The 26,333-nt window shown below is 35.6% G+C and overlaps 2 protein-coding genes across 7 annotated transcripts in view; one reads left to right on the top strand and one right to left on the bottom strand.

Annotated features, from left to right (window-relative positions):
• The window catches only part of LOC110460262 (wiskott-Aldrich syndrome protein family member 2-like), a 47,949-nt gene extending 35,273 nt beyond the window's left edge, over positions 1-12,676 (bottom strand). For 2 of the 6 annotated variants that reach the window (XM_021513081.1, XM_021513080.1), the window contains exon 1: positions 12,541-12,675. The gene's annotated coding sequence lies outside the window, so the exon portion shown is untranslated. Of the gene's footprint in view, positions 1-10,547; positions 10,592-12,540 lie in introns of all 6 variants that reach the window. The other 4 variants (XM_021513084.1, XM_021513083.1, XM_021513085.1 and 1 more) reach the window with 4 other exon arrangements.
• LOC110460261 (pre-mRNA-processing factor 17-like) overlaps positions 12,248-26,333 on the top strand; it is a 20,005-nt gene continuing 5,919 nt past the window's right edge. Inside the window, exons 1-14 of the mRNA XM_021513079.1 lie at positions 12,248-12,509; positions 12,801-13,002; positions 15,830-15,916; positions 16,577-16,706; positions 16,904-16,990; positions 17,316-17,458; positions 18,020-18,116; positions 18,333-18,547; positions 19,032-19,179; positions 19,555-19,670; positions 19,936-20,069; positions 20,411-20,487; positions 23,481-23,581; positions 25,657-25,700. Coding sequence (XP_021368754.1) covers positions 12,844-13,002; positions 15,830-15,916; positions 16,577-16,706; positions 16,904-16,990; positions 17,316-17,458; positions 18,020-18,116; positions 18,333-18,547; positions 19,032-19,179; positions 19,555-19,670; positions 19,936-20,069; positions 20,411-20,487; positions 23,481-23,581; positions 25,657-25,700 — 1,538 coding nt within the window. The 5' untranslated portion in view covers positions 12,248-12,509; positions 12,801-12,843. The remainder of the gene's footprint in view (positions 12,510-12,800; positions 13,003-15,829; positions 15,917-16,576; positions 16,707-16,903; positions 16,991-17,315; positions 17,459-18,019; positions 18,117-18,332; positions 18,548-19,031; positions 19,180-19,554; positions 19,671-19,935; positions 20,070-20,410; positions 20,488-23,480; positions 23,582-25,656; positions 25,701-26,333) is intronic.

Raw genomic sequence — 26,333 nt, 5'->3', positions numbered from 1 at the left:
GGGGTGTCTGATGTGGCTGGTCCTGTCTGACTAGGGAGGGGTGTCTGATGTGCCTGGTCCTATCTGACTTAGCAGATTCATGTAGTTATTATGAAAATGCTGACCAGTTTTAATAACAAACCTACACAACTAACAGCTAGTAATAAGTGTAATTAATGAACCAACCCTGAAACACATAGTATTTAACACAAACATAGCACTTTAGTATAGATGCACTGATGGGACAAAATCAACTTATCTTACACAGACGGCACAGGAACTTGTATGGTAGAAAGACAACTCTATTACATATTTCTGGCAATACACAAAACACTGGGACACATATATGTGATATTATATCAAGCCCTAGGAAACATTGGGAATGGCAGAATGGGAAACATACTTCTGGCACAGAAAATTGACATTCTATTTAGTTTAGAAAAATATTGCTTCAGCGGAGCACAATACATAATCTGGAAAAATATTGGGAGAGGAACAGTTTATTTAATCCTGACACAGGAAACAGTGGGGCAGGCAGACAAGACTACAATCAAGTATACTGAACTGTGAACAGCACACACTAACAACTGTAGCAATGTATACCATTGACTTGTTATACAGTTCAAACAGGTACTTGACAGCACACATTTTTTGAGAGAAATCCTAATGTAATGCTATGCTAGTTATAAGTAAATACAAGCGTTGCTGTTTATAGGTTTCCATTTCTGTTTTACTGTCATTCACACAAAATCACCAGGATCATGAATGGTGGAGCTTTACTGCCTATCCCAGGGGTACGACAGTGTAATCCCAGTCACGCTCATAGGCAGATAAAATCAATTCACTGTTATTCATGTATCTGTCCAGCACTAGCTACTGGGCCTCAGACCAACATCTATAATGTATCTGTCGACCAGCACTAGCTACTGGGCCTCAGACCAACATCTATAATGTTTCTGTCCAGCACTAGCTACTCGGCCTCAGACCAACATCTAGAATGTTTCTGTCCAGCACTAGGTCCTGGGCCTCAGACCAACATCTAGAATGTTTCTGTCCAGCACTAGGTCCTGGGCCTCAGACCAACATCTAGAATGTATCTGTCCAGCACTAGCTACTGGGCCTTAGACCAACATCTAGAATGTTTCTGTCCAGCACTAGCTACTGGGCCTCAGACCAACATATATAATGTATCTGTCGACCAGCACTAAATACTGGGCCTCAGACCAACATCTATAATGTTTCTGTCCAGCACTAGCTACTCGGCCTCAGACCAACATCTAGAATGTTTCTGCTTTATTGTACATTAAAACGTAAATGTATGCTGTGTATTTACGATAGTTTAGCTTGTTATTAAATGATTCATTTCTTTCCTATGAACAAAATGAAACTGTATATTCTCTGTTATGTTGAAATGAAGCAGGATTTTATTTTTATTTTGATGCACATGCTTGGTTTGTGTAAAAAGGATATATATGTATATACATGTACACAAATTGTGGGGCCTTTGAACATGAATCTTACGGTCATATCACAGTTCATGGGGTTATTTTGACATCATTCAAATTTTCCCCAAAAAATCAGGTGATGCGATATTTTCCCACAAACAATAAAGCAGTCTTGGATTGTTCAACAAATCCTGTACTAAAGATTTGGTCTCAAGCAAATTTATCATTAGTTTGCAGGGTTTTTTTGCTCATTTTACTGCGAAATACAGACTGTTTCCCCTACCTAGAAAGTCCCTTATTTTCCTAAAATGACCAAAAACTAAATAATATTTTCCCAATTTCAATAAAAATAAGGTTTATTTTCCCAATTCAAAATGTAAAATTTAGTTAACAAAAACTCTGGTTTGGAAACATGTGAATAAGTTTTCCCTTTGGTAGAATTAACACACAAGAGGTCAGAGACCTTATGGTGACCGGATGCTTCACCAACTCAGTTTAGTAGTACAAGTACCTTACACCCTGGGACTGTTGGACACTTTTCACTACAAGACCTCTTCACCTACCTAGGCCACTCTCTACATTAGTAGGGATCCAGGGATAGATTCCCTCCTCTACACACCAGATTTCTCTACCTAGGGACCTATGCTTCCCTACCCAGAATAGAATCTACACGTACATGCACATGTATATTGTGTCCCTTTTACAACTACGATACTGACCATAATTATGGGTGAGTAACTTCATCATCACCAGTGAAGGAAACCTAATCCTGTGACAGATGGGCGGATCAATGATAGCGTACAGAGAGGGACACCGATACTTGAAACATGATTTATCCATGTACACAATCTCTCCACAACCACGCTTCACTAAAACCTCTCACAACAATACAGAAATTCCTAAATAGGCATCCACTATATCTGTACATATTATACTATAATAATCAAAGTTTCAGTCAGTTATAAAACGTGTTCATAACCTAGATTCATAACCTGTTATTAGGTATGATTGATTCTTAAAAAAATGGTTAACTCGTCATCCATGATTATTCAACTTAACTGAAGCCCCAACAGCAAAACTGCAATGATACTACATGTACAGGTACAAACAAAAATAGCATGTTCTGAAGGGTTTTAGAGTATATAGAAATACATATATACATCCGAGAAAAAACAAACTATGTGAATGCAGGCAAGAAACATCTTAAATGAATAAGAAAAAGAGGAAATAGGCTGATTAGGAAAGTAAATGTTAGAGAACGATATTATCCTGAAACCTTCATTATAACTGCTATAAACAGTCTTATCAGCCTACAAACTGTATGAAAGGGGAAAAGGTCACACAGTCTTCTCCCAACTGTGACTAGATCAGAGAGGTGGCCATCGGCAACAGTCTTATCCCTACAAACTAAACTCACTTTGTTCTCAAGCATAAACACTGTGTGGGACTGAGCTGTTCCTTCTCTGGAGACTTTTGATCGATTGCAGTTTTATGAATTACCCTGTAATTGGGCTCACAACAGACATATCTGCAGCACCATTCCCATACATATTACATTGTTGTACCACAGGATAACTGCCAATGGTGTTCTCAACACCAGCACCATACAATACCAGCATTTTAATTCTTCGCTGACATTTTCTCATCTTAAAATAACTGCACACATGAAAACTACAGAAAAATAAATTGTATAGTACTAAAGTGAATGACACAGGTGACAGACTGTGTTGTGTTTATATATATATATATACCATGACACAGGAAACAGACTGTGTTGTATTTATATATATACCATGACACAAGAATCAAATTATGTTGTATATATATATAGATATACCATGACACAGGAATCAAATTGTTGTCTGTATACACACACATATATATATATCATGATACAGGAAACAAATTACCGGGTATGTTGTCTGTATACACACATATATATATATACCATGACACAGGAATCAAATTACCAGGTATGTTGTCTGTATACACACATATATAAATATATCATGATACAGGAAACAAATTACCGGGTATGTTGTCTGTATACACACATATATATATATATCATGACACAGGAATCAAATTACCGGGTATGTTGTCTGTATACACACATATATATATATACCATGACACAGGAATCAAATTACCGGGTATGTTGTCTGTATACACACATATATATATATACCATGACACAGGAATCAAATTACCGGGTATGTTGTCTGTATACACACATATATATATATACCATGACACAGGAATCAAATTACCGGGTATGTTGTCTGTATACACACATATATATATATACCATGACACAGGAATCAAATTACCGGGTATGTTGTCTGTATACACACATATATATATATACCATGACACAGGAATCAAATTACCGGGTATGTTGTCTGTATACACACATATATATATATACCATGACACAGGAATCAAATTACCGGGTATGTTGTCTGTATACACACATATATATATATACCATGACACAGGAATCAAATTACCGGGTATGTTGTCTGTATACACACATATATATATATACCATGACACAGGAATCAAATTACCGGGTATGTTGTCTGTATACACACATATATATATATACCATGACACAGGAATCAAATTACCGGGTATGTTGTCTGTATACACACATATATATATATACCATGACACAGGAATCAAATTACCGGGTATGTTGTCTGTATACACACATATATATATATACCATGACACAGGAATCAAATTACCGGGTATGTTGTCTGTATACACACATATATACATATACCATGACACAGGAATCAAATTACCGGGTATGTTGTCTGTATACACACATATATATATATACCATGACACAGGAATCAAATTACCGGGTATGTTGTCTGTATACACATATATATACATATATTATGACACAGGAATCAAATTACCGGGTATGTTGTCTGTATTCACACATATATATATATACCATGCCACAGGAATCAAATTACCGGGTATGTTGTCTGTATACACACACATATATATATACCATGACACAGGAATCAAATTGCCGGGTATGTTGTCTGTATACACACATATATGTATATATCATGACACAGGAAACAAATTACCGGGTATGTTGTCTGTAACATCCTGATTCTGTGCTCTCTGTAAGTCTCTGTAAGTCTCTGTAAGTCTCCATTAAGTTTACATTACATTGATTGAAGACAGACTGACAACTAAAGACAGAAAAGGGATGTTTACATTTACATAAATCTTTGTTAATTGGCAAATTAGACTTGATAGATCCTAGCTATAGTGACACAGATTGCGAGTTGGTCAATAATGGTAACGTTTAATTCTCCACCAACAACAGCTGGTAGTCAATGTGAAGCTGAACAGGCAATAAGAGTCTCATAAACATCCACATTTTAAGAGCATTTTGCTAATGCACAGGAAGGGGAGGGCAGGGGAGAAACTACCTGTATGTGTAGTCATAAGACTGGTAATTTCTCTCTCGAACATGACATAACAGGTTTAAATTTCAAACTTCATGGCTTTTCCCCTCTATGTTAATTTTTAATAAAAACAGTACATTACATTCCGTGTGCTTTCATTACAAAAACAGCTAAATATCTACGGGCAGAGATTTTGCCATAATCAGTTTTAATTTTCCAAATTAAGAAAAATGGTGGTTACTTTCCATTGGGAATGAGTTGTAATATCAGACTATGAACTACTGGCAAAGTCCATTGAAGGCGAGGTTCTCATCAAGTCACTTTAAAATATAATTATGGTCCAGTTATACACGAGGACTGAATGCCTCTACACTGTTGGTACAACTTTCAGTAGGTATTACTCAACAAATCTGTTATGATCCTGTTGTATATATATATTGGGATTGACTTCCTGTGAATCCTGTAGGTATGACTTCCTGTAGGTGTGACTGTAACAAGTCCCTAAAATCTTGTTATAACAACATTGGGATTGACTTCCTGTGAATCCTGTAGGTATGACTAACAAGTCCCTAAAATCTTGTTATAACTACATTGGTATTGACTTCCTGTGAATCCTGTAGGTATGACTTCCTGTAGGTGTGACTGTAACAAGTCCCTAAAATCTTGTTATAACTATATTGGGATTGACTTCCTGTGAATCCTGTAGGTATGACTAACAAGTCTCTAAAATCTTGTTATAACTACAATGGATTGACTTCCTGGGAATCCTGTAGGTATGACTAACAAGTCCCTAAAAGCTTGTTATAACTACATTGGGATTGACTTCCTGTGAATCCTGTAGGCATGACTAACAAGTCCCTAAAATCTTGTTATAACTACATTGGTATTGACTTCCTGTGAATCCTGTAGGTATGACTTCCTGTAGGTGTGACTGTAACAAGTCCCTAAAATCTTCTTATATCAACATTGGGATTGACTTCCTGTGAATCCTGTAGGCATGACTAACAAGTCCCTAAAATCTTGTTATAACTACATTGTGATTGACTTCCTGGGAATCCTGTAGGTATGACTGTAACAAGTCCCTAAAATCTTGTTATAACTACATTGGTATTGACTTCCTGTGAATCCTGTAGGTATGACTTCCTGTGAATCCTGTAGGTATGACTGTAACAGGTCCCTAAAATCTTGTTATAACTATAATGGGATTGACTTCCTGTGAATCCTGTAGGTATGACTGTAAAAGGTCCCTAAAATCTTGTTATAAATACATTGGGATTGACTTCCTGTGAATCCTGTTGGGAGTCACTGTCACAGGTCCCTAAAATCATGTTATAAATACATTGGCATACTTACCAACCCTCCCCTTTTAGGAGGGAGACTCCCAATTTAACACCCTTAAATTCAGTATTTTCAACCAGCAAATTTGCTAAACTATTCCTATTTTCGAAGATGTAATATGTCATTTTAAAGGGTTATTTTGTCTCTAGTGGGTACATACACACATTTTATTTATGTTTTAATTTTGAGCATGCAGAATCTCCCCCATGGAAATTTTGAATAGTTGGCAAGTATGCATTGGGGTTGACTTCCTGTGAATTCTGTAGGTGTGACTGTAACAAGTATTCTAAATATTGTTATAAATATATATGGGTTGACTTCCTGTAGGTGTGACCCAAAAAGTATGTAAAGATCCTTTCACACATGGGTTAAATTCCTGTACCAAAGATCTATAAAGGAATACTGAGAAATGGGCTTCCAAGATATTCAATCTTGTACAGGCCCTGTTATATATATATATAATGATCAAGTTTTCACTTCTATCTATAGAGGCTGATACAGTAAGGGTACTGTATGACTGATATGTTTGCCTTGTTTGTTTATCACAGGTTATGTGATCACTGTTAGTGATAAAAGGTGAACAATTCTTCCTGATCAGTAGCGGCGTTACCCACCATTATCAGCCAGTTGTATGTGTTACAATACAAACAGGAAGCCACACACTATGTTATTGAATTGATTGCATGTTTTCTGGTCAAACTCTCTTTAAAAGTACTGTAATCATTTGATCTGTGATGTACCAGGTACCAGTTTGATATGAGTGGTCAGGTAGCACAGTGGATAGAGCAGTTGCCATTCACAAGAGTATGACAGTAAATGTAATTTACCATCTTCTTCATAAGAAACTTAATAGAATCTGAGTGAAGAACTTTGGAGTTCAAATCAAGCATCAAGTTACTATAAATGTATATACATTTTAACAAATAACATGTACACATTAACTTTTACATCATACGTAAAGTTAACATAAATGTATAAGTGTTAACAAATAACATGTACCCATTAACTTTTACATCATACATAAAGTTAACATAAATGTATATACGTGTTAACAAATTACATGTACACATTGACTTTTACATCATACGTAAAGTTAACATAAATGTATAAGTGTTAACAAATAACATGTACCCATTAACTTTTACATCATACATAAAGTTAACATAAATGTATATACGTGTTAACAAATTACATGTACACATTGACTTTTACATCATACGTAAAGTTAACATAAATGTATATATACCTGTTAACAAATAACATGTTCACCTTCACTTTTACATCATACGTAAAGTTAACATAAATGTATAAGTGTTAACAAATAACATGTACCCATTAACTTTTACATCATACATAAAGTTAACATAAATGTATATACGTGTTAACAAATAACATGTACACATTCACTTTTACATCATACGTTAAGTTAAAATAAATGTATATATACCTGTTAACAAATAACATGTTCACCTTCACTTTTACATCATACGTAAAGTTAACATAAATGTATAAGTGTTAACAAATAACATGTACCCATTAACTTTTACATCATACATAAAGTTAACATAAATGTATATACGTGTTAACAAATTACATGTACACATTGACTTTTACATCATACGTAAAGTTAACATAAATGTATATACGTGTTAACAAATTACATGTACACATTGACTTTTACATCATACGTAAAGTTAACATAAATGTATATACGTGTTAACAAATTACATGTACACATTGACTTTTACATCATACGTAAAGTTAACATAAATGAATATATACCTGTTAACAAATAACATGTACACCTTCACTTTTACATCATACGTAAAGTTAACATAAATGAATATATACCTGTTAACAAATAACATGTACACATTCACTTTTACATCATACGTAAAGTTAACATAAATGTATATTTACCTGTTAACAAATAACATGTACACATTCACTTTTACATCATACGTTAAGTTAAAATAAATGTATATATACCTGTTAACAAATAACATGTACCCATTAACTTTTACATCATACGTAAAGTTAACATAAATGTATATATACCTGTTAACAAATAACATGTACCCATTAACTTTTACATCATACGTAAAGTTAACATAAATGTAAGTGTTAACAAATAACATGTACACATTAACTTTTACATCATACGTAAAGTTAACATAAATGAATATATACCTGTTAACAAATAACATGTACACCTTCACTTTTACATCATACGTAAAGTTAACATAAATGTATATACATGTTAACAAATAACATGTACACATTAACTTTTACATCATACGTAAAGTTAACATAAATGTATATACGTGTTAACAAATAACATGTACACATTAACTTTTACATCATACGTAAAGTTAACATAAATGTATATACGTGTTAACAAATTACATGTACACATTGACTTTTACATCATACGTAAAGTTAACATAAATGTATATATACCTGTTAACAAATAACATGTACACATTAACTTTTACATCATACGTAAAGTTAACATAAATGAATATATACCTGTTAACAAATAACATGTACACATTCACTTTTACATCGTTCCATCGGGCATCCGCATGTGTTTTACTCAAATTTCCACCAATAATAAGACCCCTGCACACTTCCTTACTGGCCAGACCAAATTGTTGACCAGGATCCATTCATAATTTGTTTAAATTAATAACTGTTGTAAAATCAGTTATAATACTTTTATGGATCTCATTCATGTGTCACTAATGTAGCCAACACTGCAAAATCTCAGACTGTATGCTAAGGAAAGGAAATTATTAAAAATATGTAATGACAGTGCTCCTGTAAAACTGTGTACATGTAATTAACATAGGTATATGTTTCAGTGACTTTATATAATATTATAAATATGTATATAAAGTGAAAATTCAAATGTAGTCAGATATAGAACAAGACAAATACTCTGCATACAATATACAGAATTGATCGACCATGACATCATTTTCCAAAGCCAAAATCATTAGAATGCTTCCAATAACACACCGTCCAATATTCAGAGGCTCCTGTTAAAGGCTTTGTCTGCAGGCTGATTAATTTATGCACATCTCAGTTGAACAGCAGTTTCACTATCAAAATATTAACAACAAGTTCCGTAAGCTTGATAATCAATGACATTCTATTTGAGAACAAAACAGTAGAAAACAAGCTTGACCTGTGGCAAAAGGTGCTGAACAAAACAGTAGAAATAGCTTGACCTGTGGTAAAAGGTGCTGAACAAAACAGTAGAAAACTAGCTTGACCTGTGGCAAAAGGTGCTAAACAAAACAGTAGAAATAGCTTGACCTGTGGCAAAAGTTGCTGAACAAAACAGTAGAAATAGCTTGACCTGTGGCAAAAGGTGCTGAACAAAACAGTAGAAAACTAGCTTGACCTGTGGCAAAAGGTGCTGAACAAATCAGTAGAAAACTAGCTTTACCTGTGGCAAAAGGTGCTGAACAAAACAGTAGAAATAGCTTGACCTGTGGCAAAAGTATACACCAACAGCTTGGTGTCCAAAATTGTGGATTCAGAAAATGAAAGAAAAAAATCTGATCCTTTTTCATGCTTCCTTTGAAGTGACAAAATGTTTGACTTACTAGATATAAGAAAGGTCCTTACAAGTATGCAAGTCAAATTATTAACTTAAGCAGTAAAATTGACACTTCAAATTTCATTAACACATTAAAGGAATTATATTGTGTCCATACTTATATAGCAGTTAAGTCACAATACTTTTCCTCACATCCCCCTTCCCCCAATTTTGATTTTTAATACATACATATCTATCTATCTATTCAGAAGTATCCCAACAATTAACTGACCTGGTACATACACCTGACTTGAATTTTTTTATTGGCATACAAAATGTATCACTTGCCTGCCTATAAATAAATCATAGCCATGTTCTGCCCCTAATTAACCTGAAGCATGAAATACACTGCTATATCTGCATATCTTCATCATGTACACGTCTGTTGATAGTTCAGGCCACACAAGATCTTTACTCTTTATAAAAGTTAATTCCTTACATCTTAACTTTTTAAATTGAGTTTTTATAGTAAAGAAATTCAAATACAGCCTACAATTCAGTTCCTTACAATACTTGTTGTTAAAAGTCAGGCCTTTGTATTCTAAAGTCAATAGGAATTATATTTGATATCTGGTATATCCTGTCAGAATCCAATTCAACTTCCCACAAGACATTTTCAACTTGTTATCATCATGCAGAAACACAAACCTAAGTAACAGAGTCCTCAGTTTGGCAAAGACTTATTTCCACTGATTGAATGCATTGCACATTTGCACAATAAGCAGTTTGTGAGAACCGTACATTTTCCATGACTTACAATCACGTCTGTAATATGAGGTCCTGTGCTGAAAAAATTGATTTTTATGTATAGTTATACAGTAAAACAGTAAATTACAATTACTGGAAAAATAGAAGCAACATATCATTATATAAGATGAAGACTGTATAAACAGTATGTCTGATGATGAATGTCAATCTTACGACAGGTCAATGGTTTTTCTGCAAAGGATGTGCAATAATACATAGCATCAAAGTCACCTGAATTACTTACTTTAGCTAGCTAACGGGGATTTCGATTTAGCTCAATAGCAGAGTATCCAAATAAAAAGTCTGGGATTGTTCAAGGCAGGCAAAGCAATGGAGAAACTTTGGTGGGGAGAAAAAGAGCCTAGGTTGTCTTTGAGGGCAAAGACTTGGAAAAATAGTGGGGTAGTGTAAAGGATGTCATGTACATAGTGTCAAAGTCTACTAGCTATGTCTAGGGGGGATTTCCTTTTGGTTCAGTGATAGTACATTCAACTAGAAAGCGGGGGTCTGTGTCCCAGTGAACGCAAGTATCAACTTTCTTCATATTACTATCTAAACTTTTAAACCATAAATAACAGTAGTCTTGACCACTCTTGGTCAGACCTAAGTAATCATTCATTGGAGTAATTAAAGGTCAAACTAATCTAAAGAATCAGACCATCCATTAGTGCGAGGGTCTGTCTATTCCTAGATTGGCAACTCCAGACTGGTCCTTGCCACCCCTGGTCAGACCTTATCAAACATTAAAGAGAGGGTCAGTCATTTCTTGAGTCATATTTCACCATTCTATTATTCTTCTAAGCTTTCAACTCCAAGTTTGTCTGCTCTGTAGGTTTGGTTTGATTTGTTTCTGTTAACATGTATGGTCATTACAAGGACCAGCGAGGTTTTGATGGTGGAGGAAAACCAGAGTACTTAATATAAGCCTGTGGCCACAGCTTTGTTTCAGACAGCTCTATGATACTCATACCAAAGAACTTCCCTTAGGTTTGGCTTTGTTCATCAAAGTAGAAATAATAAGTTCATTTAAGAAGGGTTACTGTTTTAATGTGATTCAAAGCACTCAATGTTCAGAGAAACAAATAAGAGGATGAAACGAAACTGCAGAAAGTAACCGATGTAGATCCACATAGGGATGTCAACAAGATAACTCATACTGACACTAACTTGTGTCTATAGCACTGAGCATTAAATTCGTACCTGGAACAGCCTCCCAACCTTCATCGCTGACAGTGCAGACCTCTCAACACTGAAGGCAAACCTCCTTTCTCACAAATTCTAAGCTTACATGATGTTTTTATCATACAGTTCTAAAAAAAAATACTTGTTTTTAACCAATCTCTCTGACGCCTCTAAATAATGTTCAGTATATTGAACGTTTTAGAGTATCCTGTTGAAGTGAAGTAAACGTTACAAATGCTACACAACTGATAGGAATCGGTGTAATGTGTGGGTAACAGTAAAGATATCCCTGTTAACTTTGTCTTCTATATTGGTCAACTTTACTACTACACACATATACCAGTATTGTAAGATGCTGACAATGCATGATGTTATATATGTATATGTAAATGAATGTTACAATATTACCCGACTGTTGTTGTTCATTCAGCTGTTTACTGAAGCAGAGCAAAGTTGTTGTCCATACCCCTCACAGGTCACAGGCATGAATCATAGGCTCTCTGCCTCTCTGTGACCTATAAAACACTTCACGGCCAACAGTACCATTTTTTCACATTTTCATCACGTTATATGCTAAATAAGATTTTAGTGAAGAACATTTTATGATATGTGCGTGTGTTTGTTTGTGTAAATGGTGTGTGACCTACATTGAAAAGTGATGTCATGAAGAGTGGCCAAGTTTGACAGTTCGCTGTGTATTGGGCACACCCCGGTGATAGTGTTGGTGCTGAGACACTCCAGGCACCCTAACAACGAGTGCAATTAATATTACTGGTACATATGAGTATAAAGCAGTCATACTTACCACCATGCATGTATTTTCCTGTCACATCCTTGGGTTTATTTACAAGTGCAATTCCGATTTCGAGAAGTTAGCATAAAATGGCGATATTGAGATCTCGCGAAATTCCATTCCCGGCGAGAGTGAAATTAATAATGATAAGGAAATAATTTAGCTCTAAATTCATACGAAAACGTTAATACTCATTCTTAAAAATAACTTGAATATTTTGTAAATAGATTTAATTTAAAACAAAACACTATAATTTTTTAACTTCTCCGCAGTGCATTTTGCTGCGGGACTCGTCGATGTCTACCGATCGTCGCAATGCTTGCCTTGCGAGACTATGCAAGTGATTCATCTGGTTCTGAAGAAGAAACAAGGCCATCTATTGAAGACTTGACAGCTCATTTGAAACCAATACAGAGTGGAAAATCACTTGTGTCAACACAAAAGTTGAACGCCGCTCCTTTAGTAATAACAAAGGTTGCTGATTGTTTACAAAATCACCCCCTTTTTACATACTGTACATGTACAACAGTCACGTCTGGTTTCATTTCAACAAGTTTTATATTGTTAATAGCAAAAGGGTTGGACAACAGACATTATCTATAAAGTCCTTTCCAATACATAGCCTCGTCTGGTTACGTTTCATCCTCTTACTACTATGATGAAAATGTTCTGCCTTTTTGGCTGATTTTGTTGCTGCAAATGCCGAAATGGTGAAATGGGTAACTGTTACCCAAATGCAGGATTATTACCCATATGCGCCGTTGTGCCCAATCTGTTCAACCCTTTTCAGATTTTTAAGGAAAACGAAAGACATTGAATATAAGTATTCTTTTTTCAAAAATTATGAAAGTAAAAAATCGGAAATTTTACATTTATGAAAAATTAAAATAATCATCCAAATGTATACTTTTTGTAGTCAACATTACCATAAACCTTAATATTTTATGCGACTTTGCTTTAATTGAATGAAAATTGAAATCTGAGAAAATATAGCCCAATACAGCTTTAATTTATGGGTGAATATAGCTATATAGGTTTTTATAGCTACGGGTAAATAGCTTAATCGACAGTGTGTACTGGACCTGTTATGTGGTGCAAACTTATGTTTAAGAAAGGATTGAAAAATCCATTTTTCAGTTCTTTAGCCCACAAGCCCGTTTTCTTTTCTGTTACAAGCAAAGATTAGAATAATTGTCAGCTCCATACATTTTTTTAAAGCGTATATATGGAAATATTAATGAAAGCATCGACCAAATATGTCCAAAGACACTAGAATACATCCAGTCAATTTTGAACACAAGTAGAGTACAAATAAATTGTACAATATAGAAATTCCATCAGAAAGTAATGTCACATAAGGTTGTAATCTGTAAGCATAGCTTCAGAGGACACATTTGGAAAATTACTGCATTTCTATGCATAGGTCAGACTGGTCTTAGTGGTAGCAGGTTCAAATTCATTTCTGAATGTGTACATTGAAGACATCAATACTGGTAATATTCCTTCATACGTTCTGCCCTTCCCATTAATGTTTAATCGCAAACACCCTTGTGCATTAGAACAGTGGTATTATAAAAATTGAATGAAATATTATGATAATAATAATTAGAGCTTCAATATATTTAAGGAGGGTTATTATAAGTGATTGCATGACTAAACTAAAACATTTATTAACAATTTTAAAAATTGGTTTCTTCTGTTAATATAATACTTAAGGGGTTTGGTACATGTATTTGAAAAGGCCAATTTTGAATGTGGGAGGATTTCTTAATGTGTCATGTCTAGCTTTCCTTTATTAAAAATGGTACATGGAAAGGAAGAAGTATTTTTAATGGTCAGCGCAGTGATCCTAGGGAAAGGTTACGTTGATATAAAATAGTTTGTACATAAATTCTTGTGTAAAAGTTGTTCTGCTGTTTTGAGTTGAATCAAAATTTATGTGAGATAGATTAATTGTGACAACATGTTATGTTGGGATATGTCTGTGTGACAACATGTTATGTTGGGATATGCCTGTGTGACAACATGTTATGTGGGGATATGCCTGTGTGACAACATGTTATGTGGGGATATGCCTGTGTGACAACATGTTATGTGGGGATATGCCTGTGTGACAACATGTTATGTGGGGATATGCCTGTGTGACAACATGTTATGTGGGGATATGCCTGTGTGACAACATGTTATGTGGGGATATGCCTGTGTGACAACATGTTATGTGGGGATATGCCTGTGTGACAACATGTTATGTGGGGATATGCCTGTGTGACAACATGTTATGTGGGGATATGCCTGTGTGACAACATGTTATGTGGGGATATGCCTGTGTGACAACATGTTATGTGGGGATATGCCTGTGTGACAACATGTTATGTGGGGATATGCCTGTGTGACAACATGTTATGTGGGGATATGCCTGTGTGACAACATGTTATGTGGGGATATGCCTGTGTGACAACATGTTATGTGGGGATATGCCTGTGTGACAACATGTTATGTGGGGATATGCCTGTGTGACAACATGTTATGTGGGGATATGCCTGTGTGACAACATGTTATGTGGGGATATGCCTGTGTGACAACATGTTATGTGGGGATATGCCTGTGTGACAACATGTTATGTGGGGATATGCCTGTGTGACAACATGTTATGTGGGGATATGCCTGTGTGACAACATGTTATGTGGGGATATGCCTGTGTGACAACATGTTATGTGGGGATATGCCTGTGTGACAACATGTTATGTGGGGATATGCCTGTGTGACAACATGTTATGTGGGGATATGCCTGTGTGACAACATGTTATGTGGGGATATGCCTGTGTGACAACATGTTATGTGGGGATATGCCTGTGTGACAACATGTTATGTGGGGATATGCCTGTGCTTTTTCAAGGTTTAGATGATAAAGAACACACCTACGTGAAGTGGTGGTTAATATTCGTTTTCTTAAATAAATTGATAATACTACATATTGGTTGATAGAATTTCACTTGCCATCTGTTCTCCCTCTCCAGTTATTAGTTGCTCTGGCCTATAAAGTTATAACAAGTGCTTGTGCATGAAAATCTAGCAAGTGGGATGCTGTCGTACAAGACATGATTATATACTGCAAAGTACAATGTACATTCATGTAGGTATATTGATTTTCACAAATAATTAACTTTGATGCAATACTTACAATTTGTTGGAGCATGATATCACCTGACCTCAGTTGAAATTTCCCACTGTATAAGAGAGACTTTTGATATAACTGATATTTGTTTTATAGTACTTGTAATGTATGGATTTGTTGCTACAGGAAGATGTTGGCGTACAGCGTCACCTGGACATCACAACTAAGGAGGTTAAATACAACCCAAAGTTTGAGGAAATGTTTGCACCTGAGGTAAAAACAAACTGAATTTGTATGCACATTAGTTCTTTTCATCTATACAAAACGTATGTGTAAAATAATATATTTTTTGAGTTTGTTATTTTACTAATGAAACCATTCATAATTTAAAATTTTGCACAAATTAATACATTTTGAACTGCATTATACTACATTATACTACATTATACTACATTATACTGCTATATGTTAACAGTTTATTACTATACCTGCTATATGTTAACAGTTTATTACTATACCTGCTATATGTTAACAGTTTATTACTATACCTGCTATATGTTAACAGTTTATTACTATACCTGCTATATGTTAACAGTTTATTACTATACCTGCTATATGTTAACAGTTTATTACTATACCTGCTATATGTTAACAGTTTATTACTATACCTGCTATATGTTAACAGTTTATTACTATACCTGCTATATGTTAACAGTTTATTACTATACCTGCTATATGTTAACAGTTTATTACTATACCTGCTATATGTTAACAGTTTATTACTATACCTGCTATATGTTAACAGTTTATTACTATACCTGCTATATGTTAACAGTTTATTACTATACCTGCTATATGTTAACAGTTTATTACTATACCTGCTATATGTGTATAAATATACCTGGTCATCATGCATATTATTGTACTTGACAGGTTGGTCCTTCTAACCCATATAAAACCCAGCAGATGCTTGCTTCGAAAAACATGATCTCTGGGTATGCAGAGAAAGCGCATTTCAATCAATTCCAGTTTGAAAATCAGCGTAGAACTTTTACAAGTTATGGTAAGTGTTTTAGGACTTTGATAAACATATTGTCCACACATATAGGCTTTTGATCACATTACTCTTAACATTTAAAATAATTCACACAATATATTGTGTGAATTCATCTGTTTGGAAAAGTTCCTAAATTAAAAGTTCTTTTTATGAAAGAAAACTATCTTGAAAAAAATAAAATTTGAGATTTGGAATTGTTGCAGGTTATGCAGCAGACCCTTCTTGCGATGTACAAGTGTCATCAGAATGTCCAATCGTTGGGGACAGAGTGGCCGCCGAAGACAGCAAAGGTACGCATGCAATGATCTCTAGAACTGTACGTGAAGGGTGTTATTAATATCACCCTACTGCTTTATATATGTAGGATTAATGTCATATTGATATCACCCTACTGCTTTATATATGTAGGATTAATGTCATATTGAAATCACCCTCTCCTTTATATATGTAGGATTAATGTCATATTGATGTCACACTCAGTTGGACTGCAGATATGATAAATGTCATGTTAATATTGTGTTCTGCTTTAGATATTTAGTATTAATGATCATCCTCAGCTCTAAATCTATAGTAGTATGAAGACTGAGATATGGACTGATGAGAATGTTATTGTAGGCCTTACAGTATTCGAGGCTACCCCCAATCGTCCTGAGGACAAGAGGAAGCGTCTGAGGAACTTTGATGCAGGGGATATAGATGGCTACCTGGGACCCTGGGGCAAGTTTGTGGACGAAAAAACAGTGATGAAGCCGAGTGAGGTAAATCTTATACAGGTGTCGTAAGTGACTGACCTGAAGAGTGTTTTAAAAGATTGTAGTGAGGAATTCTTTTGTCTTTGACAAAGTTTCAAATTTTCATGTTTGCAAATTTTCATCTGTTTCTGATCACCTGCAAATGTTAAAACTGAAAAACTTGAGGAAATACTTTGACAGAAGAACTTGTTTTCTATGTGTGAGGAAATGCTTTGACAGAAGAACTTGTTTTCTATGTGAAAGAAAATACATTGAATCCTTATTAAAGAGTAGTCCTATTTACCTGTAAGTGTAAAGTTGTTTCCCCATATAATTATTGATACTCTGTTTCTTTGTAAGTGTAATATTAGATTTGTTTCCCCATAATGTTTCTTTGTAAGTGTAATATTAGATTTGTTTCCCCATAATATTTCTTTGTAAGTGTAATATTAGATTTGTTTCCCCATAACTATAACTCTGTTTCTTCATGAGCGTCATTCTATTCCTGATTAGTGGAACACCGTTTCCTCAAAAGTGTGAGCCTGTTTACCTTATAAGACATATGACACCGTTAATTTCCACCCACAGGATGAACAGAAAGAACTGGATGAGATACTTGCCAAGAGGAGTAAAACAAACAAACAGACAGAGGAGAAGACGGTGGAGGAGAAGACTACTCTACACAGTAAGAGGAATTTTAAATCTTACATCAATCAATCCTCTCCCCCCCCTCCCCCCAAACTGGTCATTTCACTTCTTTGAAGATCTGTTCTGATTTCATATAAACAAATTTGGACTAAGAGAACAATAAATCATGGAATATAATAAATATACTGGCAGATGAAATAATACAAATACAGATACTATGTTGAGATTTCAGAACTTGTTTTCCCTTTAACAGTTAAGGATGCCTACGACTACCAGGGTCGGTCCTACCTACACATCCCACAGGATGTGGGTGTGAACCTCAAATCAGAGGAACCACCGGAGAAATGTTTCCTCCCCAAGAAACACATCCACACCTGGACAGGACACACAAAGGGCCTGTCAGCTATTCGCTGGTTCCCTGTTTCTGCCCACCTTCTCCTCTCCTGCAGCATGGACTGTAAAATAAAGGTGAATTTTGATGGATTAATAAGTACACTTACGTTTCTGACTTGAAGGCAAGATAAGTGTTTTATTTTCATTGTAAACCAAGGTATTGTTCAATACTTAATTCCACAATGTTCATACTCATTACTCAGACTCAAAGTGTATTTTGATAAAACCTAATTATTGTGTTTAAAGCAATGTGTATTTTGTTCAAACAAATTTGAAATACCACAGAGTTGAATAAGGTAAAAGGTTGAGTTATTTGCAGCAACTTGTGAAAGATCTTCCTTTTAGCAATATGGATCTACATGTATTAAAATGTGTTATGTCCTAATATTACATGCTTATTATTATTACATTTAATTAATCTCATTAATATGAAATGTTTTTCATAAAAAAGTTAGCATATACAGACATATCAGTGAACATAGTTTAGTGATCTTACTGTTTTAGTTTTCATTATCCTACATCTATTTGTTGTATAACATTATCTGTTAAAACTCACTAGATCTGGGAAGTGTACAATGACCGGCGCTGTATACGGACATACGCTGGCCATAAACAGGCGGTCAGGGACATCACGTTCAACAACGATGGCACCGAGTTTCTCAGTTGTGGCTATGACAGATACTGTAAACTATGGGACACAGAAACAGGTGAGGAACATTTCATGAGAAGTCTTACCCCCAGAAAGTGACAGGCTTTCTTTCAGCATGTTTTTGGAACATTTCTTAATTGAAGAGATGTGATTCATATGTGAAGACAGTAAATTTCCTGGTGGCAGAGTCTTATGGTACTGTAACTCTGAGAGTAATGTTGAATTATACCATGAGACCTCTGGTATCTCATTCTTTCAGGTACCATAACTCTGTGACTCTATCTGTAAAGAATTTACTACACAACTTACAACATGTTATTCTTTAGATATGATATATGCATGAAACAAACCTATCAATTAACTTTGAAACATGATTCTGCAGGTAACAGAATCAAAATAAGTCTCAATTATATTGTTTTTGTGTTATTTCTAGGTGATTGTAAGTCACGATTTACCAGCAGAAAAGTTCCTTACTGTGTGAAGTTCCACCCAGAACCTGATAAGCAGCACTTGTTTGTGGCAGGTACCTCGGATAAAAAAATTGTTTGTGTAAGTTTTCCCTTTGTCAGCATCCACTATTGTATTGTCCAGTTTTCTTGGAAGACTACATAGTTATGTTCATTGTATGTGTTGTTTTTTTATAGAACTAACATTTGATGGAATATAGGAGTTGTTAAGCACTGACTCGTTAATTTATCTTCAGTATTTAAATGCTTAGATCAATATTTGATTATCACTTTAACTGAGTTTCTATTTTATGTGATGCATGATTGGTTAAACTTAATTCTATTCTCCATGTGAATTGTTGTTTCAGTGGGACACCCGGTCAGGAGAGATTGTCCAGGAATATGACCGACATCTCGGCGCTGTTAACACAATCACATTTGTCGACCAGAATCGGCGCTTTGTCAGCTCCTCAGATGACAAGAGTTTACGAGTGTGGGAATGGTTAGTGTTGTTTCTGTATTGCCTTACTGCCAAATCATGAATGAATTCTCGTTGTTATGTCGGGGATATGTTAACTAAAGCAGCATGGAGTACCTAACTGGTATATATGAAGTACACTCAGAGACAGCACTGCTGTTTTGTCTCGATGGCTAAATCAGAAACATGATGTAACAGTTAATGTTAAACTTTCGTAAAAATAATTCATTATTTAATGAAACCATCATGAACCAAGATAAGTACGATTTGTTTATATTGTAAATTTATTATATGTTGAAAATTGACCTGAAACTGATACATTTTCATTTAAGTGATGATCTGATTTGTAATACTTTGTTGTACAGGGACATTCCAGTGGACTTTAAATACATAGCTGATCCGTCCATGCACTCCATGCCAGCTGTCACTTTGTCTCCAAATGGTAGGTATGATAATGTTCTGTCTCTGAATGGTAGGTATTATAATGTTCTGTCTCTGAATGGTAGGTATTATAATGTTCTGTCTCCCTATGGTAGGTATTATAATGTTCTGTCTCCCTATGGTAGGTATTATAATGTTCTGTCTCCCTATGGTAAGTATTATAATGTTCTGTCTCCCTATGTTAGGTATTATAATGTTCTGTCTCCCTATGATAGGTATTATAATGTTCTGTCTCCCTATGGTAGGTATTATAATGTTCTGTCTCCCTATGGTAGGTATTATAATGTTCTGTCTCCCTATGGTAGGTATTATAATGTTCTGTCTCCCTATGGTAGGTATTATAATGTTCCGTCTCCCTATGGTAGGTGTTATAATGTTCTGTCTCCCTATGGTAGGTATTTTAATGTTTTGTCTCCCTATGGTAGGTATTATAATGTTCTGTATCCCTATGGTAGGGATTATAATGTTTTGTCTCCCCATGGTAGGTATTTTAATGTTCTGTATCCCTATGGTAGGTATTATGTTCTGTCTCCCTATGGGAGGTATTATAATGTTCCGTCTCCCTATGGCAGGTATTATAATGTTTTGTCTCCCTATGGTAGGTATTATAATGTTTTCTCACCCTATGGTAGGTATTATAATGTTTTGTCTCCCTATGGTAGGTATTATAATGTTCTGTATCCCTATGGTAGGTATTATACTGTTCTGTATCCCTATGGTAGGTATTATAATGTTCTGTATCCCTATGGTAGGTATTATAATGTTCTATCTCCCTATGGTAGGTATTATAATGTTCTGTCTCCCTATGGTAGGTATTATAATGTTCTGTCTCCCTATGGTAGGTATTATAATGTTCTGTCTCCCTATGGTAGGTATTATAATGTTCTGTATCCCTATGGTAGGTATTATAATGTTCTGTCTCCCTATGGTAAGTATTATATTTTTCTGTCTCCCTATGTTAGATATTATAATGTTTTGTCTCCCTATGGTAGGTATTATAATGTTCTGTCTCCCTATGGTAGGTATTATAATGTTCTGTCTCTGAATGGTAGGTATTGTAATGTTCTGTCTCCCTATGGTAGGTATTATAATGTTCTGTCTCCCTATGGTAGGTATTATAATGTTCTGTCTCCCTATGGTAGGTATTATAATGTTCTGTCTCCCTATGGTAGGTATTATAATGTTCTGTCTCCCTATGGTAGGTATTATAATGTTCTGTCTCCCTATGGTAGGTATTATAATGTTCTGTCTCCCTATGGTAGGTATTATAATGTTCTGTCTCCCTATGGTAGGTATTATAATGTTCTGTCTCCCTATGGTAGGTATTATAATGTTCTGTCTCCCTATGGTAGGTATTATAATGTTCTGTCTCCCTATGGTAGGTATTATAATGTTCTGTCTCCCTATGGTAGGTATTATAATGTTCTGTCTCCCTATGGTAGGTATTATAATGTTCTGTCTCCCTATGGTAGGTATTATAATGTTCTGTCTCCCTATGGTAGGTATTATAATGTTCTGTCTCCCTATGGTAGGTATTATAATGTTCTGTCTCCCTATGGTAGGTATTATAATGTTCTGTCTCCCTATGGTAGGTATTATAATGTTCTGTCTCCCTATGGTAGGTATTATAATGTTCTGTCTCCCTATGGTAGGTATTATAATGTTCTGTCTCCCTATGGTAGGTATTATAATGTTCTGTCTCCCTATGGTAGGTATTATAATGTTCTGTCTCCCTATGGTAGGTATTATAATGTTCTGTCTCCCTATGGTAGGTATTATAATGTTCTGTCTCCCTATGGTAGGTATTATAATGTTCTGTCTCCCTATGGTAGGTATTATAATGTTCTGTCTCCCTATGGTAGGTATTATAATGTTCTGTCTCCCTATGGTAGGTATTATAATGTTCTGTCTCCCTATGGTAGGTATTATAATGTTCTGTCTCCCTATGGTAGGTATTATAATGTTCTGTCTCCCTATGGTAGGTATTATAATGTTCTGTCTCCCTATGGTAGGTATTATAATGTTCTGTCTCCCTATGGTAGGTATTATAATGTTCTGTCTCCCTATGGTAGGTATTATAATGTTCTGTCTCCCTATGGTAGGTATTATAATGTTCTGTCTCCCTATGGTAGGTATTATAATGTTCTGTCTCCCTATGGTAGGTATTATAATGTTCTGTCTCCCTATGGTAGGTATTATAATGTTCTGTCTCCCTATGGTAGGTATTATAATGTTCTGTCTCCCTATGGTAGGTATTATAATGTTCTGTCTCCCTATGGTAGGTATTATAATGTTCTGTCTCCCTATGGTAGGTATTATAATGTTCTGTCTCCCTATGGTAGGTATTATAATGTTCTGTCTCCCTATGGTAGGTATTATAATGTTCTGTCTCCCTATGGTAGGTATTATAATGTTCTGTCTCCCTATGGTAGGTATTATAATGTTCTGTCTCCCTATGGTAGGTATTATAATGTTCTGTCTCCCTATGGTAGGTATTATAATGTTCTGTCTCCCTATGGTAGGTATTATAATGTTCTGTCTCCCTATGGTAGGTATTATAATGTTCTGTCTCCCTATGGTAGGTATTATAATGTTCTGTCTCCCTATGGTAGGTATTATAATGTTCTGTCTCCCTATGGTAGGTATTATAATGTTCTGTCTCCCTATGGTAGGTATTATAATGTTCTGTCTCCCTATGGTAGGTATTATAATGTTCTGTCTCCCTATGGTAGGTATTATAATGTTCTGTGTCTGAATGGTAGGTATTGTAATGTTCTGTCTCTGAATGGTAAGTATTATAGGTCTTGGACCATAACATCACTGACAAAGGAACTACCAAAAAACAACCATACCAGTAAAGACCAAAGGAGTTTTCAGATTAACTACAATAAAATAATAATTAGTGAAGAATGAAAGCTAAATTTTGAAAAATGATTTCAATGTTTATATTTATGAAGGAATTTTTCCTGACCTATTGTTTTAATTGTATTACAGGGAAGTGGTTGGCTTGTCAGTCTATGGACAACAAAATTTCCATCTTTAATGTTCTAAACAGATTCAAATACATGAGGAAGAAAACGTTTACAGGACATATGGTGAGTTTCAGTCACAGATCATTAAACATAAAGGGATCAAGTACTCCAGTACTCTATGTGCCTGCTGTCTGTAGTGTTTTGTTTTAGATAGTAGATATCTGGTATTCTCCAGTACTCTATGTGCCTGCTGTCAGTAGTGTTTTGTCTTAGATAGTAGACGTCTGGTATATTCCAGTACTTTATGTGCCTGCTGTCTGTAGTGTTTTGTTGCAGATAGTAGACGGGTGGTATACTCCAGTACTCTATGTGCCTGCTGTCTGTAGTGTTTTGTTGCAGATAGTAGACGTGTGGTATACTCCAGTACTCTATGTGCCTGCTGTCAGTAGTGTTTTGTTTTAGATAGTAGACGTCTGGTATACTCCAGTACTCTATGTGTCTGCTGTCTGTAGTGTTTCGTTTTTAGATAGTAGACATCTGGTATACTTCAGTACTCCATGTGCCTGCTGTCTGTAGTGTTTTGTTTTAGATAGTAGACGTCTGGTATATTCCAGTACTTTATGTGCCTGCTGTCTGTAGTGTTTTGTTTTAGATAGTAGACATCTGGTATACTTCAGTACTCTATGTGTCTGCTGTCTGTAGTGTTTCGTTTTAGATAGTAGACGTGTGGTATACTTCAGAACTCTATGTGTCTGCTGTCTGTAGTGTTTCGTTTTAGATAGTAGACGTCTCGTATACTTCAGTACTCTGTGTGTCTGCTGTCTGTAGTGCTTTTTTTTAGATAGTAGACATCTGGTATACTCCAGTAATCTATGTGCCTGCTGTCTGTATTTTTTTGTTTTAGATAGTAGACGTCTGGGATACTCCAGTACTCTATGTGTCTGCTGTCTGTAGTGTTTCGTTTTAGATAGTAGACGTGTGGTATACTTCAGTACTCTATGTGTCTGCTGTCTGTAGTGTTTCGTTTTAGATAGTAGACGTCTGGTATACTTCAGTACTCTGTGTGTCTGCTGTCTGTAGTGCTTTGTTTTAGATAGTAGACATCTGGTATACTCCAGTACTCCATGTGCCTGCTGTCTGTAGTGTTTTGTTTTAGATAGTAGTTGTCTGGTATACTCCAGTACTCTATGTGTCTGCTGTCTGTAGTGCTTTGTTTTAGATAATAGACATCTGGTATACTCCAGTACTCCATGTGCCAGCTGTCTGTAGTGTTTTGTTTTAGATAGTAGACGTCTGGTATTCCTCAGTCCTCTATGTGCCTGCTGTCTGTAGTGTTTTGTTTTAGATAGTAGTTGTCTGGTATACTCCAGTGCTCTATGTGTCTGCTGTCTGTAGTGTTTTGTTTTAGATAGTAGACATCTGGTATACTCCAGTACTCTATGTGCCTGCTATCTGGATTCAGTTTTAGATAGTAGACATCTGGTATACTCCAGTAATTGATTGTCTCCGTGGATTCAGTTTTAGATAGTAGACATCTGGTATACTCCAGTATTCTATGTGCCTGCTGTCTGGATTCAGTTTTAGTTAGTAGACATCTGGTATACTCCAGTAATTGATTGTCTCCGTGGATTCAGTTTTAGATAGTAGCCTTTGTAGTAAACTAAACAATGTTAAAAGAAGCTGTCTGTTAAAAGTATGGAAACACTTTGTTCTTTCCACTGAAGTATATGAGAGGAACATATGTCTATGGTCCTAGTATTCACTTTTCATCAAAGTCACAAAATTTCATAAGTGGTTACATTTGAGGAGTACTACACCAATATATCAAATATAGGTCACGTGACCTAAGTTTTCCTCTTCACTGACTTTGATTAGACTTCAAGTTTAGCTCCATTTCCATCAGAAACAGGAGCAGAGCATACACACAGTTCCTAGTTCTTGGAGGAGTGTGCATAGCTTTGATATTACAACCATGAAGTAATAGTTGACTGGTTTCAGTTCTAAATGTTCATGGCAGACCAACTAAACTCTGGTTTCAGTACACCTCCAGGTAGAGTAGATTCACTAAGTAGGTGCTGTTGTTGTCAGTTTTGTGTTTGAATTGAAGCATCAAGATCTGCATTTAACAAAGAGTACTGTGCCATTCTTGGAAGGTGATGTTTTTTTGTGATAAACATGTTGACTTGTTTTTGTTACAGGTGGCTGGGTATGCCTGTAATGTAGACTTCTCCCCAGATATGAGGTAAGTGTCTATAAATAGCTGTATCTATAATGAAGATTTGTCCCAATATATCAAGTAAGCTTCTTTATACAACTGTATTTGTAAAGGGTGTCCCTGGTTTCTACAGTAGAGTAAAGGGTGTCCCTGGTCTCTACAGTACAGTAAAGGGTGTCCCTGATCTCTACAGTACAGTAAAGGGTGTCCCTGGTCTCTACAGTACAGTAAAGGGTGTCCCTGGTCTCTACAGTACCGTAAAGGGTGTCTCTGGTCTCTACAGTACAGTAAAGGGTGTCCCTGGTCTCTACAGTTCAGTAAAGGGTGTCCCTGTTCTCTACAGTACAGTAAAGGGTGTCCCTGGTCTCTACAGTACAGTAAAGGGTGTCCCTGGTCTCTACAGTATAGTAAAGGTTGTCCCTGGTCTCTACAGTATAGTAAAGGGTGTCCGTGGCCTCTACAGTACAGTAAAGGGTGTCCCTGGTCTCTACAGTTCAGTAAAGGGTGTCCCTGGTCTCTACAGTACAGTACAGTAAAGGGTGTCCCTGGTCTCTACAGTACAGTAAAGGGTGTCCCTAGTCTCTACAGTAAAGAAAAAGGTTGTCCCTGATCTCTACAGTACAGTAAAGGGTGTCCCTGGTCTCTACAGTACAGTAAAGG

Source organism: Mizuhopecten yessoensis, unplaced genomic scaffold (genome assembly GCF_002113885.1).
Source record: "Mizuhopecten yessoensis strain PY_sf001 unplaced genomic scaffold, ASM211388v2 scaffold10343, whole genome shotgun sequence".
NCBI lineage: Eukaryota > Metazoa > Mollusca > Bivalvia > Pectinida > Pectinidae > Mizuhopecten > Mizuhopecten yessoensis.
The sequence above is the reverse complement of the archived record's forward strand: the minus strand, read 5'-3'. Positions and strand labels throughout refer to the sequence as shown.